The sequence below is a fragment of the Vidua chalybeata genome, chromosome 4 (genome assembly GCF_026979565.1).
Source record: "Vidua chalybeata isolate OUT-0048 chromosome 4, bVidCha1 merged haplotype, whole genome shotgun sequence".
NCBI classification, from domain to species: domain Eukaryota; kingdom Metazoa; phylum Chordata; class Aves; order Passeriformes; family Viduidae; genus Vidua; species Vidua chalybeata.
The window spans coordinates 64,158,833-64,177,607 of NC_071533.1; the positions used below are offsets into that span (position 1 = coordinate 64,158,833).

At 40.7% G+C, this 18,775-nt stretch overlaps 2 protein-coding genes across 6 annotated transcripts in view; one reads left to right on the top strand and one right to left on the bottom strand.

The window, feature by feature from the left end:
* Positions 1-11,161, bottom strand: part of CFAP99 (cilia and flagella associated protein 99) — a 53,005-nt gene extending 41,844 nt beyond the window's left edge. The window contains exons 1-2 of the mRNA XM_053941462.1: positions 10,908-11,161; positions 8,140-8,267 (exon numbers count right to left, since the gene is read on the bottom strand). Coding sequence (XP_053797437.1) covers positions 8,140-8,267; positions 10,908-11,001 — 222 coding nt within the window. The 5' untranslated portion in view covers positions 11,002-11,161. The remainder of the gene's footprint in view (positions 1-8,139; positions 8,268-10,907) is intronic.
* Positions 11,162-11,674: 513 nt separating this feature from the next.
* The window catches only part of ZFYVE28 (zinc finger FYVE-type containing 28), a 145,877-nt gene continuing 138,776 nt past the window's right edge, over positions 11,675-18,775 (top strand). For all 5 annotated transcript variants that reach the window (XM_053941196.1, XM_053941198.1, XM_053941199.1 and 2 more), the window contains exon 1: positions 11,675-11,843. In XM_053941196.1, the coding sequence (XP_053797171.1) occupies positions 11,805-11,843 (39 nt within the window). In that variant the 5' untranslated portion in view covers positions 11,675-11,804. The remainder of the gene's footprint in view (positions 11,844-18,775) is intronic.

Below are 18,775 nucleotides of genomic sequence, written 5' to 3' on the forward strand. Positions count from 1 at the left end.
GTATGTTTATAGCACCTTTTGTATGAGGTTTTCAAAACACTTTACTAGCATTAATTGCATTTAATGAGATTGCCTTTGGCTAATATAATTTTGTACATGCAGGAACTATGGCACGGAGCAGGTAAGAGATTTGCCCCAAGCAGCACACTAAGTCATTGGTGCCAACAAGAATTAATAAACGCTAATTTGTGAGCATTTATTCTGCCCATCAGAGCAACTTTTTACCTTTTTAAGTACACTTTAATCACATATTTCTCTGAAACAATTAGCAGTTAGTTAAGTTTGGAACTATGTCTGAGCCCTTCAGCATAAGGAAGGCCAGATAATTTACAGGTGAAAGTAACACATGCAGTGATCATCTCCTGTTCATTGAATATTAAAAATATCAGAAGACAAAATAGATCTTGAACAGATACAAATATCTGATAGTATTCTCTCCATGGCATTGAATTCCAGCCTTTTCTGGTTACTAAGTGTTTAAGTTGCAAAAAAACCCTGATTCTGTCTGAATTTATCCTGAATGGTCCTGAGGAAAAAAAGTGATTCTTTTCTAATTATGTACTGATTGGTGTTACCTCCCCCTTTTGGGAAAACACTAATACCTGTAGCCTGCTTCCATGGATGTACTTTTCCTGCTTGTTGACACACAGCTGTAGCTGGCAATCAGTCAAGTTTCCTCAAGGAGAGAAGAGACTGGGTAAAAAGGGCTTTGAACACAAATAACTTCCAGCATGGGTTAATACAAGAAATAGCATGAATTAAATGGAGAAATATCTGCAAAAGGGAAGCTTCTCCACCATGGGTGTATCATAACAAGGCTGGTTACAGTGGGACTTGTTTGAAGGGGCCAGAGAGATCAGAAAAAGAGAGAAAGAAAAGCTCTTCTCTCTGGAGTGAAAAAGGGAAAGAAATATCAGCCATGCTCTGTTTGAGACTTTCAGGCTAAGGATATAATTTAGGTGAAACAAACATTTTAGAAAGAAGATAATATTTGATGAAAAGATAAAATAGCTTTCACCTCCTGAGAGAACTGTGCAATAGTATATAGTCTCTTCTTCTAGGAAGAACGTGCACATTTTGCAGATACAGTCTGATTAGTTTAGAGTGCTTCAGTTATCAGTGCTAGTCCTCTCCAAGGGTCTAATCAAAATGCTGTAAAAATGAAAGAAAATATTCCTACTGACGTCACCAGGGCTTGAATCAGTCACCAGAACCCCGTCTTCTTTCTCTCTGAAGTCAGTGGAAAAACCCCTGGGATCTTTGGATATAAGTAGGAAAATATCCTGCTTCTACTATTCACAATCTGTGTTGCAGTCACAAGCTAGTATTTTTCATCTAGAGCAGACAGTGCTGACCAATGCTGTATTAAAAGTACAGTGAACAGTATTTTCCCTTGTATTTAATATTAAATCCCAGAACACTGCAGAAAACTGATTCCATCATTTCCTTACAAAGATCCTAATCTGCATTTATGTAAGTAACTAAAAATACAAATTAGACTTCTATAATTTAGAAGGATTTTTTATTTCACCAAACCTATCATTCTTGCATTACTTTGTCTTCATATTTAAATCTATGACTTTTGACATTTGAGGATTTTACTCCCAATTGAGTAAAATCAGTTGAGTGGGCATGTGTGAGACACAGCTGAACCAGCACAAACGAGAACTATGAAGAATTGTGCCAAATCACACCATGTTCTTGTGAAATGGGAAGCTCATAAACATATCTTGCTATCAGCATGAGAGGGATAAAGGAGCAAAACAGTGAATTTGGGGTGGCAGTTCTGGTTTTACAGAAATAGGCTCTTCTGTAGCTGGGATGCATGTAGAAAGGTCAATATGATGGGTCTGGTCCTGCAACTCTGATTGAAGCAGATAATTCCACTGAAAATAAAGTGAGTTATGTGCATAGAGAAAGGCACAAACATTGCATGGTAACTCCTGTGTTAAAATCTGTCTCTTGTTATCATAGACAAAGCTTGATTCTGACAGTCACAAGGAGGAACAATACCTGGAACGCTTCAGTTAGGTACAAAATTTAATCTTTTTTCAAAATTAACAGATGCAGTCCATTCCTATAAAAGGCCAGATGAAATTATAGCCTTATGTACAACATGCACTAGATGAAAGATCACCTTTGGATATGGATCATTTTTGATAGATTTCAGTGAAGAATGCTTAATAAAAAGAAGGGGGTTTAGTACACAGGAATGAAATTCTTACCTGGATGGCATCAGTCTGATAAAAGGAGCATTAAAAAGCATTTAGGAAGATAAACAAGGAGAAGAAATCTGGCCATTCAAATGAAGAACAATGTAAACAGGAACGGATGTAAATTTGAATGTGAATATATAATAATTTAAAGATCTGAGATAGACTTAGAAATGATTTTAAGTTAATGTGTTATTCAGGATAATTCAAATTGAATTCTGTTTTAATAGCAACAAGGTCACAATATTGAAGCAAAAAGATTTAACTGGACTTATTTGTTTTAAGGAGGTTAGAGGGAATAATATGATTCTTCGTGACTGAAGGTGAGGTTTGTTTGTTGCAGTTAGGAATCATCCATCATATTGCTAATGAATTTGTGGTTTTATTGAAAATATTTGCAGTGAAAAACAAGTCCAATATTATGTCATAAACATTGTAAATTACAGTACAATAAACATGAAGACTGTGAATAACTAAATTACAACTCAAAGTTCCTGAAGAACATAAAGTCTGGTCACTCACTGAGAACAATAAACAGAAATTCCTTTTCTTATGTAAAGTTTACATGTAGCAGAAATAAAATATCTGGAGTTTCACACCTCTAGACTGATTTTGATCACAACAATCTAATTAGAGGAAACTGTGTTATTCATCTCCCATTACTCAATAATTTAAAATCCTTCCATATTTTATCTATTTTTCTCTAAAACAAGAGCCTAATAATCAGTGAGTTTTCCTAACTCCAATTTTATACAGAAGCCTGAACTAGGAGTTGGAAGATAGGAACTGAGATTTTGATGTATCTTTCTTGCTTCCTGAGTGGCCTTGTAGAGATCATGTTCTCTCTTCACACCCTTGGTTTTAAACACTGACAGCTCCCTGGCACTCAGCAGTTTGTTTATGCATTTCCATCACACCAAAAGAGCATTCTATCTTTATACATACAGTGGTTGAGTCAGACCTGAACTACTGTCCCAGTAATAGTTTACCTTTCTTTAACCTCACTTTCTTTTTTTTTTTTTTTGGCACTAATTTTCTGATTTCCTATTTGCATATTGAAACACTGTGTGGCTGCAAAGTGCAATGAGTGAAAAATGTATCCCAGCAGTTGTTTGATGTGGTATCTTCTTGATCTACCTCAATTACAAAAATGCAGGGAAAGATGGGTACTTTCTTCAAGCAGCATACAGGGATTAGGTGTGCAGCCATCGCTGCTGTAAATGGGCTGTGTAAAGCTAAATCCCACAGCTAGGAAAAAACCTCTGGAGAGCAGAATCTAATGCCATCATTTCCTACAAATAAACTACTTTTCTCATGTACACCAAGGTATGTACAGGGTAATGCTGCTAACTTTGGGCAGCCCCTCTGGAATATACTCAGAAGCAGACTGTGCAGCCAAATGTTTTCCCAAGGGATTTCTGTCTCAAAGCTTAAAATAAGATTTCCTGCACTGAGAGAATATGCTCAGGTGGAACAGCCATTTGAATAAAATTATAAAAATGCATTAAGAAGTTAAAATAATAATAATCAAGAGGTTGATTCTGCTTCTGCTGAAGTTAATGGATAATCTCCTGTGTTATTTGAGAGGAACAAGTGGAGAGCAGCTCACATGGCCTCATAAATGTAACTGAATTTTGACAGGAAGTTGTCAAATTTTCAGGTTTTTAGCTATTTGGAAATATTAGGTAGTTTCAAACCAAATGCAGGGAAACAGCTGGGGATGGATTTTCAAAGTGGCACACAGGGGTCAGCAGTGCCTTACAAATTTGGCCTTTTGGTTTTCTTATGGAAATCCATGCACATTTTGCCAAGTGAAAAATAGCCATTTGCATGTGTTTTGTGTGAATTTAAACTGTAGCAGTGAACTCCCCTGAGGACTGTGTGTGCCCTTACCATGCCCAGTCCAGGGCAAGCAGAGCTTTAACTACAATACAGGGTGAGCCTGGAACAAGCTCTGCTGGCTCAGTCTGGGAGCTCAAACTGATAGAAGAGATCCTGTCTCACCTATTTTCTCTGTGGCATCTGCCTCTTGTGGGCTTCAGTTTGAAAAGAGAGAGAGATTTCTCATTTGACTGAGGTACAGTAGAGATTTTTTGGAACTGAATGTGCAAGAACTTTGAGGTGAGCAGAACAATACCAAAGAGGTGAGCAGGACTTGCTGCACAGGGACAATAGTACTGGAACCAACCACTTGAAGAGATGGAACTGGACAGGTTAAATAAAGGGACCTCAGCAAGTAAACTTGAGGGCAAGAGAAAGGACAGGGATAGAAAAATGATGGAGCATAGAACAGAACTCAGTTTATCCATCTCTGCCATCCACTCAATATTTAGCTAGCAGAGTATTCCAAACCTCTACAGTACAGCCATTGTGCACTGTCAAAATATAAACATTTCTACACAGTTTTTATGAAAGACCAAAATATACTATTTCACATAATCATGTATTTTGACTTTTGTTTTAATTATTTACATAACCTTATGTGCATCTAGAAATTAAAAATAAAATCTTGCTGAAGATTGACTGTGCTTTGAACTGTTGTCACCTTTGCAGCAGCAGAGTGAAACAAAAAGAAACCTGTTGGATTTTGATCAGAATATTCAACAGTGACTGATTGTATACTTAGCAAAAGGTACAATATGAAAATCTATGAATTCCTTCTTACTATCATTTGCAAAGCAAGTATATTTTCAACCTGATGGCTTCAACCCAATTTATTTCTTGCCTCTTTCTTTTATATATTCATATTGTAAAGTCCTTAATTTTAAAATATAATTGTTTGCCCACTTTCACTTCTTTTCCTGTGCCTCAGTTCACCAGCTATTTTTATTGCTTTAATTATCAAGGATTCCCACAGGAATGGTCTCCTGCTGTTGGTAAATGGTTGACAGGGGTATTTGGATCAAGACAGATTGTGCCTTTCAGACTCCCTCCTGTAGCACTGCATCCAGCTTCCTTTCATAACATATTCCCATTTATCATATACACAAATAAGAACCCTAAACTTCAGTCTAGGATGCTAACCTCTGTCTGTGACATTTCCTTCTCATTTTTTAATTTTGACAGTGCAAAGACAAAGCTTCAGCACTCTCATGCTACTTCTTCCCTCAGTTATTGGTTCTATTTCCACCCTGCCTGTCAGTCAAACCCATAACTCCAGCGGTTATTTTTCATGCAAATTACTTCCCAGGATATCATCACCAGTTTATGTGCACATCTTCTTCACTCTTTTTGAACAGTCCATTTCAAATAGTATTTTCCTATCACTTCCTAGCTAAAAATCTAAGGTAGTGTCTCAGAATTTTCTGTTTTATTGAAATAAGTGTCTCTGTTGTGGGTTTAACCAACCCCATTTTAGTAAACCAGCCATCTGGAATGCTACTGCTAAGTTCATCCTGCTAGTCCATTGATTTGACCCACTTACTCCACCTACCATCTCACAGTTGATTCTAGCACATAAAACTAAAGCTGCCTGTCAAGATGCTTCACAACTCAGTTCCATTCTGCATTTCATTTCTTACTCTTTACTGATGTCTTCTCCATTTCTGATCAGCCAAGGATGCCCATCTCTTAATTTCCTCTATTAGATTTCCAAAGGAGTAATTTTGTTTAGTTTCAATCAGTTCTTACATATACTTACATTGCTCTTAAAATCTACTTTATTCTGACAGAGGTTTTGCTCTGCAAAATGTCCTTGGCTCCTGGCAGTTCAGGTGACTGTGTGGCTATCAGAGGTACTTATTTTGAGGAGCTGGCACTTGACAAGACTGGCATCACAGTTGCTCCTGCAGCCCCTGCCAGTGGGGTGCTGAACTCCTTGAACATGTTCTGGAATTACTTATGTGTACTGTGTTTTTATTTTGAGGGAAATAGTCTAGCCCAAAATTGTTGGTTTCACCAGGAACATCCCCAGACAGGCGAACAATACGTTAAACAGGATATTTTATGGAGGCCATCAACAAGTTATCAAAGAACTAAACAAGACACCTCAGATATCACATTAGAAGACATAAAGACTCTAAACCATCAAAATACAACAAAGATATACATCATGAATGAAACCTACAGTGTTAACTTCTGAATGCACTGTAAGGGAACGGAAAACTATTAAAGGAGTTTAAAAGAACAGAAGACTTGTAGAGAAGTCAAGTGTGATATACTGCACACCTAAGTCAGCAAATAAATAAATATAGAGCTGTGTCTTGTAATTACTTAGATTTGGTCTCTTGGAATCTAACTCTCCTGATTTTTTTCTGGTCAGTAGACAACCTGAGCCTTGCTATCTGTTATGCTGCTGGCATGAGACAAACAGGTATGAATCTAGTCTGTGATTTAGAGCCAGGCTATTAATCAGGACACAAACTGAAGGAAGTTTCTGCATGGATTACTTAATATTGGCTAATTGGTAAGTTACCAAGCCTGAAAATCATGTGCACAAAAATGCTACAATATGTTTAGGATTATCTGCCCCTTATGAAACAGAAAAGAAAGAATTAAGTGAATTTTTAATGATGAATTTTACTCACCCATTTGGTACTGAAACAAAGCTGAATTTTATATAAACACAGGTCTTACTTTTTACTTTCTTTGATAAATCCTATGAGACCTGAAACTAGCCCAGAGAAAGATTTTGGCCTTACCTTTGGCCTCAGCTATCCTCCCTGTCCTTCCCTTTCTGAAAGGGTTTATTACGAAACTTTAGATTCATATTTCACTAATGGAGTTACTCCTCCTTTTGTCTTTGTATCACCTTTCCTGGGTTGAGAAGAACAATGATCTGAAGACTTATTTTTATAAACATTTATTTTGGCAGTAGTGGTAACTGAATTTACCTGCTCTCTGCCCAGTGAAAAATGATTACTTTGAGACTGGATCAGTGCCCTGATGTAATTAGAATATGAATCACAAAGAGTTATGCCAGTACTACAAGGCAGTAGGGAAGGGTCAAAAAGAAGGGGCCTGAGTGGCAACTGTTGGAGAAGGGAGGCACCCAAGGGACGGGTGTGAAGCCACTGCTCAGCCCCTGGCTTTCTTATCACACCTCCACAGTTTTATATTCTTTTAGTTCATTTGTATTTATGCAAAATCAATGCAAAAGATGATCTGACTGGAATAGCAGTGGTTTATACCTTATTGTCAGAAGGGGAAATGAGCACTGGAGCCACATGGCAGTGTGGAATCAGGGCTCCAACAATGCCATTTGATAACACATGGCACACACAGACAATAGCAGTCTAAACAATATCACTGTCTTCCCTTAGTGATTTGCTAAAGCTGATTCACTCCACTAGCTGCCTCAGCACAAGTCAGGGTGACACTGAGGACAAAGAGATGGGAAGAGGTGACACACTATGGTGAGGAAAGGATGGGAACTGCTTCAGCCAGAACAGATACAAATGGGAAAATCATGGTCTGGTTACTTGCAGTATTAAATTAGAATCTGCCGGCTGATTTATTGTCACTGTCCTTCTGTCCCACTGTTCTGGTGGCCACTTATGTCCTCAAAGCAAGAATACCTGATCCTGTGACTCAGCTTCCGACCTGCATTTGTACATACAAATGGGTGGTGCTGTCAGAAACTTCTGCTTGGAAGGAAGAAAAGAATAAGAATCTTCAAAACAGCTTAGTCAGAAGTGGAACAGAAATTTTCCCTATGACTATCTCATCAATTTTAGAAGATTGTTGCTTTTTATTTTGTTTTCCCATCCTCTTGTTGCTATCCAAGCAGTTTTTCAACCCCTCTGATCTTTACTGCCTTGTTTTCTGGTGATAACCATAAGAAATTTGGACTTTACTAATGAATGAAAAATGTCACCGTAAGAGAAATCAATGAAAGTTACAACAACATTAGAAAACAGATACCTTTGCATTTAAAATCACACAGTAACATAGTAAACTGTGTAAGATCAACCAAAACTTAATATACCTGCAATATCATAGCTGATTCACTCAAGAAATCCTCCACGCTCTGACTTTCAGGGTTAAATTTGTTAAGCTGTTGCACAATTAGTGCAATAAGTTCTCTGTGGCTGACCATCTTCACCATGGAGAATCCTATAAATACAGAAAATCATTATTTTTTCGTGCCTCCTTCAGTTGTGGCATAATGCACGGTGATAGGCTCATACAGAAGTTACCCTGCAGTAATGTAGAAGAGAACATTTAGGTCAAACTTTCAAAATCACAGTTACTCAGAACAGCTGACAGGAGAAATGAAAATACAGTACAAACATCAAGAAAATAGAAGACAAAATGACATACTGTAAATATCTCAAAATATCTTAAGGATAAATGCTACTGCACCAGGTTATTTGACAAAATATAATTAAAGATAATATAGAAAAAAGCATGGATTTTTGCCTGTGTGCATACAGGTCCTACTTAACACACTGCTCTTCCCAGTGAGATGCATCAGGAAGCAAAATTCTAGTCTTAAATTTCATCACATATTGCTGTAAACAGCCTGTTTTTCAAAAGCAACAAAAGAACAGGAACAGAGAGGAATTATAAGGAAGCAGTGACTGTTGGTCAGCAGGCTGGGCCATGATCACAGCATTTCAGTGGTCTGGGCCACTGCCAAGGTTTCTGAAGGCACAGCAGTTGAGTATTTATGTTTGATGCTTTGCTTGTGAAATGACTGGATTTTGTCCATCTCAAATGAAGCCTTACCCATATGTCTGAGAATGTGTAGGACTTGTTACCTCGATTTTAATGTTCAGACGACAAGAACTATAATGCATTTTTTCCTCCACACACATGTTGTTGTGTATGAAAGACCAATCACAGCAATTATCAGGCCTGAAAGTCATTAAGCTGATTTAGCAATGGGAAAAAATGAGAACAAAAGCAACTTTCCATGGTGAAAATAAAAATGTAATTTTGAAAATAGTTCTTGTATTTTATATATCATAATATTTTGACGTCAGAAAAGAATGCCTGATCCAGATGATTCATTCCCAGTGTGGTAAACATAATTCATTTCTTGCTTTTAAATATTATGATAACATTTCCAGACACAGTGGTATTGTACTCTGCCTTTCAGCACCATCTTACTCAGTAATTGCCTAAATAGCATTTTTCATTACTAATCTCAAAGAACTGAAAAAAGGAGTTTGTCGGTGATTATGTTCAATATAGCCATTTAGGTACCTGTTATGATAAGACAAAATGTCCAAATAAAAAAAAAAAAAAGTCCAGCAAAACAGGGCTGGATCATGACAAGGATGGCAAATACAGAAAGAGGCACCACTGTGCAAGGGAATCACTGTTACTCCACTCCTCTGAGAATCATTTTTTTCTCAGGTAAGAACCTGCCAAGGTTCTTACACTCACAAGGGATTTTGGATAAGCAAGGGAGAAATATCTCTGTACTTCAGAGTGAATCATAATTCAGGCTCCAACAGCTCTGCCAGTAATAAATGCCTTTTGTTCTGGCATACCAGTAAGAAATTTGAGCTCTCATGCTCTGATATCCACACCTCCCCCCAAATAACAATCATTAAACCCCGAAACTGGAATGTGAAAACTAAAATGCCTTCAGATCTCTGAACATACAGGGGTTCTTAATAGAAAGGACCCCACTTCTAATTAAAGAAGCTGCTATTATTATTGTCAATGTTTACCTTGATATATACATCAGGAATAAAATGCTTTTTGTATGATATGCACCCTTATTTCCACACAATCGATTAGAAAACTACTCCAATTATTATGTATAAAAAGGATATAAATTTATACTGTGTATAAAATGGCAGAAATTTTCTTCCATTATCAGCTGTAGATTTCAGTTAAAGGAGGTGAGAACCTGACTTAACCTTATTTTATGGTGCCGCTTGGAGATATTTTGAAAGCAATTACAGAGGATAAGAGTGGCCACAATTGTAGGAATTGGTTTCAGTGACCTGAAAGGTTCTTTCAGATTTTACATCTGCCCCCAACGTTCCTGGCCTAGAAAGACTGTGATTGCATTTCCTCTAATGAAAGCTGTTCTTAAAAAGAGCTGAACTAAGCCTCCCTGCAAAATTCAGACAGATCAGATGGAAAAATGTTCACTTTGAGAATCTTAATTTTAATTTTTATGTATTTCAATGTTTTGCATACCTACTGCAAGTGTTTTCCTTAACATGACATGGTATTCTTTATCTCTTATCTTGTACAGCTTTACAAATCAATACTTATTGTACAAAACCTTCTGCAAATAAGTCGTACTGTGTTTATGAGGGGGATTAGCAAATGGACACCAAGGCTGGCTACTTGCCCAAAATTTCAGGGAGCAAAGCCCAGCAAACCTGTCCACAGTGTAACACACTTGTAAGATCCCTTGATGCTTTCTATTGTACTTAGAAGCACCTAATAAATAAGAACACTGAAAGAGAGCAGGTTTAGGTTAGATATTAAGGAGGAATTCTTCCCTGGGAGGGTGGTGAGGCTCTGGCCCAGGTTGCCCCGTCCCTGGCAGTGTTCCAGGCCCGGCTGGACGGGGCTTGGAGCAACCGGCTCCAGAGGGAGGTGTCCCTGCCCAGGGCGGGGGCGTTGGGAACGGATGAACTTTAAGGTTCCTTCCTACCCAACCCATTCTGTGATTCGAGGATTGTATGAAAATAAAGGAACGAAGGAGCCACGAGCCTGCCCGGGGCACGCGCCACTTTCACGGATCGGGAATTGCACCCGGCTCTTTCCGGACGTGTCACGTACGGCCACATCTGCCTTGCACCGCCGCTGCCGGTCCCGTCCCCGGCTGTCCCCGCCGCTCCCGCTCCCGTCCCTGGCTGTTCCCGGCGCTCCCCATCCCGTTCCCAGCGGTGCCGCCGGGCGCGGTGCCTCCAGGAGCAGGGACCCCGCGCGCGCCGTTGTCAAGGAGCGCGAGGGCTGCAGGGAGCTGTAGTCCTGCCGCGAGCCCGCCTCAGTGCTGCGAAACGGCGCGACCGGGGACCCGGAACTACACGAGCAGGGAAACAAGATGGCGGCGGTTGTTTGCTGCCGTTGCCACGGAGCTAATGCCTTGCCCCCCCCCGGGTGTTTCCGCTCATGGGCAGCCAGCGGTCGGTGACGCGCCGGTTGCCGGGGCACGGAGAGCGCTGGCGGGCGCAGCTAGAGCCTGCGATTCCCGAGCGGACGCGCGCAGAGCGGCCCGCGGAAAACTACAACTCCCGGCAGCCACTGCAACAAGGCGGTCGCCGGGGCGCGGCCTGCGCGGCACGCAGCCTCCCCACCCCCTTCACGTGTTATGCAAATGAGCAGTCTGGTGGGCGGGGCGACTGCGCGGGCCCGCCCCGGGCCGCCACCCGATTGGGTGGGGAGGGGAGGGCGCGGGGGCGGTGTCGCGCACGCGCGGTGGGGCGGCGCTGCCGCCGGCCGCGCAATGTTTTGGGGGCGGTCGGGGCGGCGCGGAGCCGCCGGACGGTCCCTGCGCTGACGGGAGCGCCCGGCCGCCGCTCCGCGGGAAGAGGCGGCGGAGCAGGAGGAGAACGCGACCCGGCGGAGCCTCCCAGCGCGGGGCACGGCTCGCCTCGGTCCTCTGAGCGGCGCGGGCGTGGAGCCGGCAGCTCCCGTGGCGGCGGCGGCGGCAGCGGGGTGTCAGCGGCCGCGGTGATGATGAACAGGTTCAGAAAGTGGCTGTACAAACCCAAGGCAAGTTGCGAGGAGCCGCCGCTGCCCGGGGTCACCGTCACCCCGCGGGTGGAAGTCGGGACGCGCTTCCCGGCGGTTCCCGGCGGATGCCGGCGCGCGGCCGGGAGGCGCCGTGCGGGGCGAGCGGAGCCCGCGGGCGCTCGCGCGGGTCCCGGCGGCCGCGGCCGGAGCGCGTCGCCCGCTGCGGCGGGGGATGACAAAGCAGAGCGGGAGCCGCGGGGCCGCTCCGGCCCGGGGCGGGCTCGGGGCTCTGCCGGCACCGCGGAGAGGCTGCGGAGCTGGCGGCGGCCGAGCAGCGCTCCCGGGCGGGCTGCGCCGAGCCCGGACCCGGGAGATGTTCGGGCGCTCCTGTTGTGCCACTAACGCTGCGTGTGTACACCTGGAAACTTCGTAAGTTAGGAGATTTATTGGAAGGTGCTCTGTAGATGAGTGTTTTGTGCCCTTCTCGCTTGGAAATTCTTGGAAGGAATCCAGGAATCGCAGTTTGCTTTGCAACGAAATTATCATCTTCTGGCTCGAGTTAAGTAACAACTGTCTGGAGAGTGATCTTGTCTGGCATGTGATGTTCGGCTCGTAAATCAAGGACATTACTGGTTTTGAAGATCTATAGCATCTTTTTTCTTGTCCAGCCGTTACAGCAGTCAGTGTAGTCATTCACTTTCTGAAGTATTTGATTTAATTTTGGTTTCTGTTGGTCACTATCAGTCGTTTTTTTTCTATGCTTTGCTATCACTGTTGGGTCTCAGTTCGTAAACCTTCCATGTACTCAGTTGTTTCGGCTGAATTATGGCCAGTGTGTTGCAGTGGAAAAAAAAAAAAAGCCGAGGTGATCCTGCAAAATAAAAGTTCATATTATGCTTGCTTTATGGATTTTACATGTAGTACTAACTCTTGAGTACTGCTGAAGAGCAACTAAATGTCAGCTATTGCTGCTAATAACTGCAAGGGAGATAATAGAGAGATTTAGTAACCAAAATACAGTAACAAGTTATAGATAACTTTAAGTGGATTTTCTTATTTTTATATGTTTTATACAAGGGAAGAATAGTTAATGAACAAAAAGGAAAACTCTTAAATGTGGAGGAAATCTTTGTGAATACAGCGTTTGTCACTGTGTTTTAAACAAAACTCACTAGACTTCACGTTGTTTTACTTTCTAATGGCAATTTTATCTTTTTGTGATAAAACTTGGTTTTTAATATACTATCCCTTTGTTGTAAGGTATGTGTTTGCCATTCAGGGTCTGTATCAAACAATGTATACTTAAAGTTCTGTGGGACTTCTCTGGGGTGAAGGAACTTTTCAAGCCTGTTGCATGACACTGGGCCTCATAAATCAGGAACACGTATTGATGTTGGTTTAGAACCAGCACCACTGCTTTTTGATGTGCATTTATACCTTCTTTGCCAACAGTTTTTCTTAGTTTCAGTAGCTCACAGCATCATTTTTGTTCTGGTATTCAGAATGGGTTGCTGGCGAATTGTAAGAGCTTCAGAAAAAGGCATTTTTCCTGGTGTGCCTGTTGAGTGGGCGTGGATCGTGTCATTAAATACACAGAGGTTTGAATAGCACTTCTTTTATAGAAGGTGAGGCAGAGGATCTCATATGTAGAGACTGTACCTTTCCTGGTTGTATTGCTTGCTTTTCTATTTAAAGGAATTTGCAAGGATTCCTTCCCACAATATCAGTGGGTTCCAGAGTCTGTTTTGTAGAGGACTTTGGTGAATACTCTGGTGGGGGGATCTCAGGATTTATGTTACTTGTGGTACTGTGGGTTCCAGGTGCATTTTATCTGTTAGATTTTGCTGCTCCCAGTGATGGGGAATACTTCTGAAGTATTCCAGGTCCTACTGCCATATAATAGGACTTCTGTATGGCAGCAGATTTTGATACCACTGGATGTTTGGCCCAGAGCTTTGGCTGTTCAGAGGTATGTTTGAAGGCGAGGAGTGGGATGACATCAGAGTGCAGCAAATTCATAGTACAGCCTGCTCAGAAACCCGAGTATATGATTTAGCTTAATCCTAGGGGAACTATTTCATCATTCATCCCTGAAAAAACACAGCCCCAAAATATGTAAATTAATTCAGCTTAATCTTTTTAAATGGTGGAGACAAGGAAATGAAATAGAGCAGAGTGCATAACAAGGTGGAATTGCAAAAGTCTTGGGGTAATCATGAGTTACTGCAAGATGCAGGATGTGCATCGAGGCAAGGATATTTACTTGGTAACTGCTGCATCTGTTTGAATATACCAAGAATGGGAGAGAAAATGTGGGTGTAGGAAGTGGAAAGTCTTGACTAATGTTGCGAGCCTGTCACGAGAACAGCACGGCTTCCCTAGATCCTTGTTCAGTGAGTGCTCTTCCTGCCCAGCTCTGTTCCTCAGGTATGCTGATATGCCAGATTCTGATAAACTGCATCAAATGCCAGTGGTAGAGGTAACCAGAGGATGACATAAATAGCAGTGACGTGATCTGTAGAGCTGCCGGGAGGCAGATTTTAACTGATATATTGGAGACAGAGCAGAGACAAGATTTTGTTTCCAGCCTCCTGTGCCACATCGATTGTTGTTTAATTTTTAAAATGCTGTCTGTAATATGTGTTTTGCTTTTGGGGACTGTGGATTCAATGCATTTTTAAGTGTTTGGAGGGAGGATGGTGTTTGCTTCTGAACACTTTTGCAGAGGGGTGATTTGAAGCAGTAGTGTTCTTGAATTGCGGCATATCTGTGGAGCAACAGGTACTCTGTTTGACCTCCTCAGGACACTGCAGGCTTCCCAGGCATCACCACCTTTCTGAGACAGAGGAATGATCCTGTCTAAATCAAGATATTTGTCTGTGTGCACAGATATAATAGAAATGTTCCCTGCCACTTCTGGGAATTTCTTATCTTGTACCTGCTGGAGCATTCCACAGGTGTCCAGTCAGAACCTGCTCCCAGGCAGATCTGAATGTCCAGCAAAAATACAAAACTGGGCTGGTTTTGCAGAGATCTGAAATGCATTTGATGTCCAAAGAATTCAGAATAATTTCTGTGAATGCTGCTGCTTAAATCTGGAGACTAGCTTGAAAAATGCATGGGTAACTAGCTCGTAGGGGTACCTGCTTTGAATTGAGCTCATATTTATTGATATTTTGAAAGAGCTGTTTTGTGTATGATGGGGCGAAAAAGTAGTCTGTCTCTAACAACAACTTGAATGTGTTTTTTAATCTGTTTAGCATAACAGACTGAAACATCTTCAGTGTATGTTTATTTTGCATGTTTTTATTGTAAAAATATTGCTTATTTGGTGTTTATATCTCTGAATTGTTTTGCTCCTAGTTTCTTTCACATAGTAAATGTGAACTTCTAGCAGTTATGTTCCTGTAATTCAGTCAAAATTTGTAGTCGTTGGTAGTAAAGCTACTGCTTTGTGAATGCCTGACCCCAGTGAAGGGATGCTCACAAAATATGCATGAAGTCTGGAGGTTTTGTCGGTGTGTTTTGTAACACCCCCTTCTCTAAGACTGACCGAGGTGCAGCTGTGCCCTCAGCATCTGTTTTAAATCAAAGGCTGGCTGACTCCCATGGGGCTGTGAAGGTGGGTTCAGGGAAATGGCCCCACCTCGTAGCTAGGAGTGAACACTTACTGGCAAGTGGGTACTCAGCGCAGCTCTTTCACACCCTTCAGAGGCTGAGCGTCTTCTCCCCCTGGAGTGCTTGAGATGCTGAGAATTGTAGTTACTTTCTTCCCCTGTGTTTGTTCTGAAATACTGTTCATGGGTTTCTTAAATCTGATAATTACTTTCTACAGCTGGATTAGCAGATAAATCTTCAAGAGGTTCTTGTTAATTTGTGTCTGCAGTGGTGCTCTGTGATCAGAAATAGCATTTAGGGATAAGTGGAATGGCAGTACTTGGAGAAGGTTTGTTTCTATGTCTGTGCATAGTGCCTTTTTAGTACCTTTTTAAAGGATCTTAGCTATGGCTTACTTTTATAGAAATATAGCTAGTAATAATTGTTGCTACTTACAGTTGATAAAGGACTTGGAACAGCAGATAGGTATGCTAATTAAAAAAAAAAAGGCTTAATAGATAGTAAAAGGGTATCTTGGAACAAGCAAATAAGATGAAGAGAGTATGCCTAGTGAATCTAGAGCAATCACTTAAAGTAGAAAAGTGAGAGCCAGTGGCAAAACTCAAAAATAGCCAAGTAACCTCTAGGAGGTTCTGTATTACTTAGAGAACTGCTCCAAAAAAACCAAAAAAAAACCAAAAAAAAAAAAACCAACCAAACAAAAAAAACCACAAAACACCAAAACAAGTCCTAGGTGAATGTTGAACACCAAAAACTTCACAAAGAGTAATCTTTCTCAGCAGCCTTGTAACCTGACTCCAAAAAGTAAAAGATGGGAAATACAAGAAATACAATAGGAAATAGCTGATTGGATTTTTTTAACGGTATGAGAAGAAACATGTTTGCAGGAATTTTTTTTGTAGGAAAAGATTGTAAGTAGAAAAAGGGATTTTAAATATGAATAGAAGTTTATTAGAAGAATGGAAGGCAGTAAAAAAGTAGACAGTTAACTGTGCTTAATATAATGCAAAAAGCATTTTTAAAATTGGATCAGTAGATTCAGATGCAGGAAGAGAGAGAATTATTTTAAGTAGCATCTAAATGGATGGAAATGGTCAGAAATTAAAAAGGACAAAGCTGCTGGAATAGCCAAACAACTATTGATACTAGTTTTGGGGGGAGTGAATAAAAAAAGAAGGATGATTTCCCAGTGATAGTTGGAAAGCAGCTAGCATCTTATTTTAGCTGTGATTTCCAAATCTTAAAAGTGAAAGGTTTGCTATTCACAGAAGAGAATTAGAGCGAGTTTATTCTTGGGAGAAATGTCTTAAAATGAACAGTGAAAGAACAGGTAAATGCTATTTATAACTTACTTTCGTTTGACTGGTGCCATACAGTATTCAAAACCTTTGGGCACAGCAGTTTGTGAACAAAATTTATTATTTAGTATAATATTTATATTAGCAACTAATGACTTTCCAAGACAGAAGATTGAGGAGTTTTTCTTACTTGAGAAAACAGCTGTTACTGGCTTTTTGAAAAGTCACTGTTTTAATGATTAGCTCTTTGATCTCACTTAACTGTGTAATTATTCTTGTTGCCCCTCTCTGATCAGTCTGCAGCTATTTAGCTACATTAATCAGTGTTATTGATAACAATCCTGAGGAAGGCAACTTATAAATCATCATGCATTATTCAGTTTTGCATATTGAATTGCTTCATTTTAGAAGCACCATCTAGTGGTTTGAACACAAGTGTGGGAGCTAATAATTCTTTGCTGATGTATTGTAGCACTGCAGCTAAATCAAGACAATTACTTGCAGTCATATTGTTTCTTAGCCTTAGTTTACCTGTAGCTGAAAAAGGGGAGGAGGCCTCTATTGCAATTGTCTAAGAGAATTGCTTGTTTAATTACTCTGATATGAAATGTATTTATACCTTGTGAAATTATTTTTTGATGTGGGTTGTGGTGAGCAGAATCATAATATATCAGATCCAGGGTCCATCTAGCCTGATGTGATGTCTGGTGGTTATCTCCTTCTCTGTCCTGCAGAAATTGCCTAGGGACAAAGAGATGAATGGAAACCGCTGTTTCCTCTGGGCTCTTTAAAAAAAAATGGTAGTCTGCAGCATAGGAGTTTGTTGAGCTACAGATTGTGCTCTTAAAATTCAACAGCTCATGAAGTTGTTTTTTTTTTAAATGACTAATAATTTTTCAATTCATTCATATTTCGGGTCTCCATAATAACTGCTGACTTCTTAGTGCTTAAAGCTGAGTTTGATTCCAGTGGAGTAAACATTTTCTTTAGAAGCTTTTTCAAACAGCCAGGGGTGTTACCTAATGTGTCCCTTGTCCTGCAGACTCATCTTCTGCTGTTTCTCCAGGAAACCTGATTTGGATGTTTAGATTCTGTTGTTCTCCTCCCACAATGTGATGGTACTTAACAGAATTTAGAAAATAATTACTCCTTAAAAATCACAATGAATTTGTCCTAGGTTATTTTAGAGAAATGACAAAAAAAAAAAGCTCCCACTAAGAATATCCTCAGCACTGGACCACAGTAGAACATTTTCTTACTGAACTAACTGAAAAATAAACAGTGCAAATGCTGTTGATATGCTGCATTAAACTGCTTTAATAGTTATGATGATCTACTTTCCTGGCAGTTGTGCTGGCAATATTGACTTAAATTAATTCAGTAAAACTATTTTTAAATAATGGTGTTAAAAATAAATTGATTGAAGGCTGTGTATGTTTATTTGGCTCATGTTTGAAGACTGACCCACCTTCATAGTGCATGTGAAAGAGCAAGTTTCTCCAGCTTGGTTGTTTTACTGGAGGATGATGCTAAATTTGAGTCTGTCTTACCTGTTCTCAGCTGAGTCTTTGTTTTCATCTTGAATGTACTCAATATTCCAACTATTCATTGTGTCTCAAATGACAAGCTGGGATCACTGGTGTAATGGCCATGTGCCCCCTGCTGCATTCAGGAAGTGAGCTGCTGCATTCCATGCTAGCTGAGGCTCCTGAATCCTATAAACTCGAGCTGCCCCTAAGTCAGCTAAAGCAAAGCACTCAGCCTGGCTCTGGTGGACAGCTCAGTGTAACAGGATATGGTTTTCCTTTGGGGCAGTGTCAGCTGCCTGCTACTTGAAAACAGGTGAGTGACAGAAGTTGTAATGAATTTTCTAGAAGTCTAGATTTAGGGTGGAGCAAAGAATGAGATTTTTTGGGAGATAGAATATTCAGACAACTTAAATATAAAACATTCCTGGCTCACTATACCTTGCTGGTGTGACTGTAAGGTCTTGCTCTTATTTATTTTGATGATGAGGGTCAGACTTATAACATCCTGTTTGTCTGTTCTACCCTG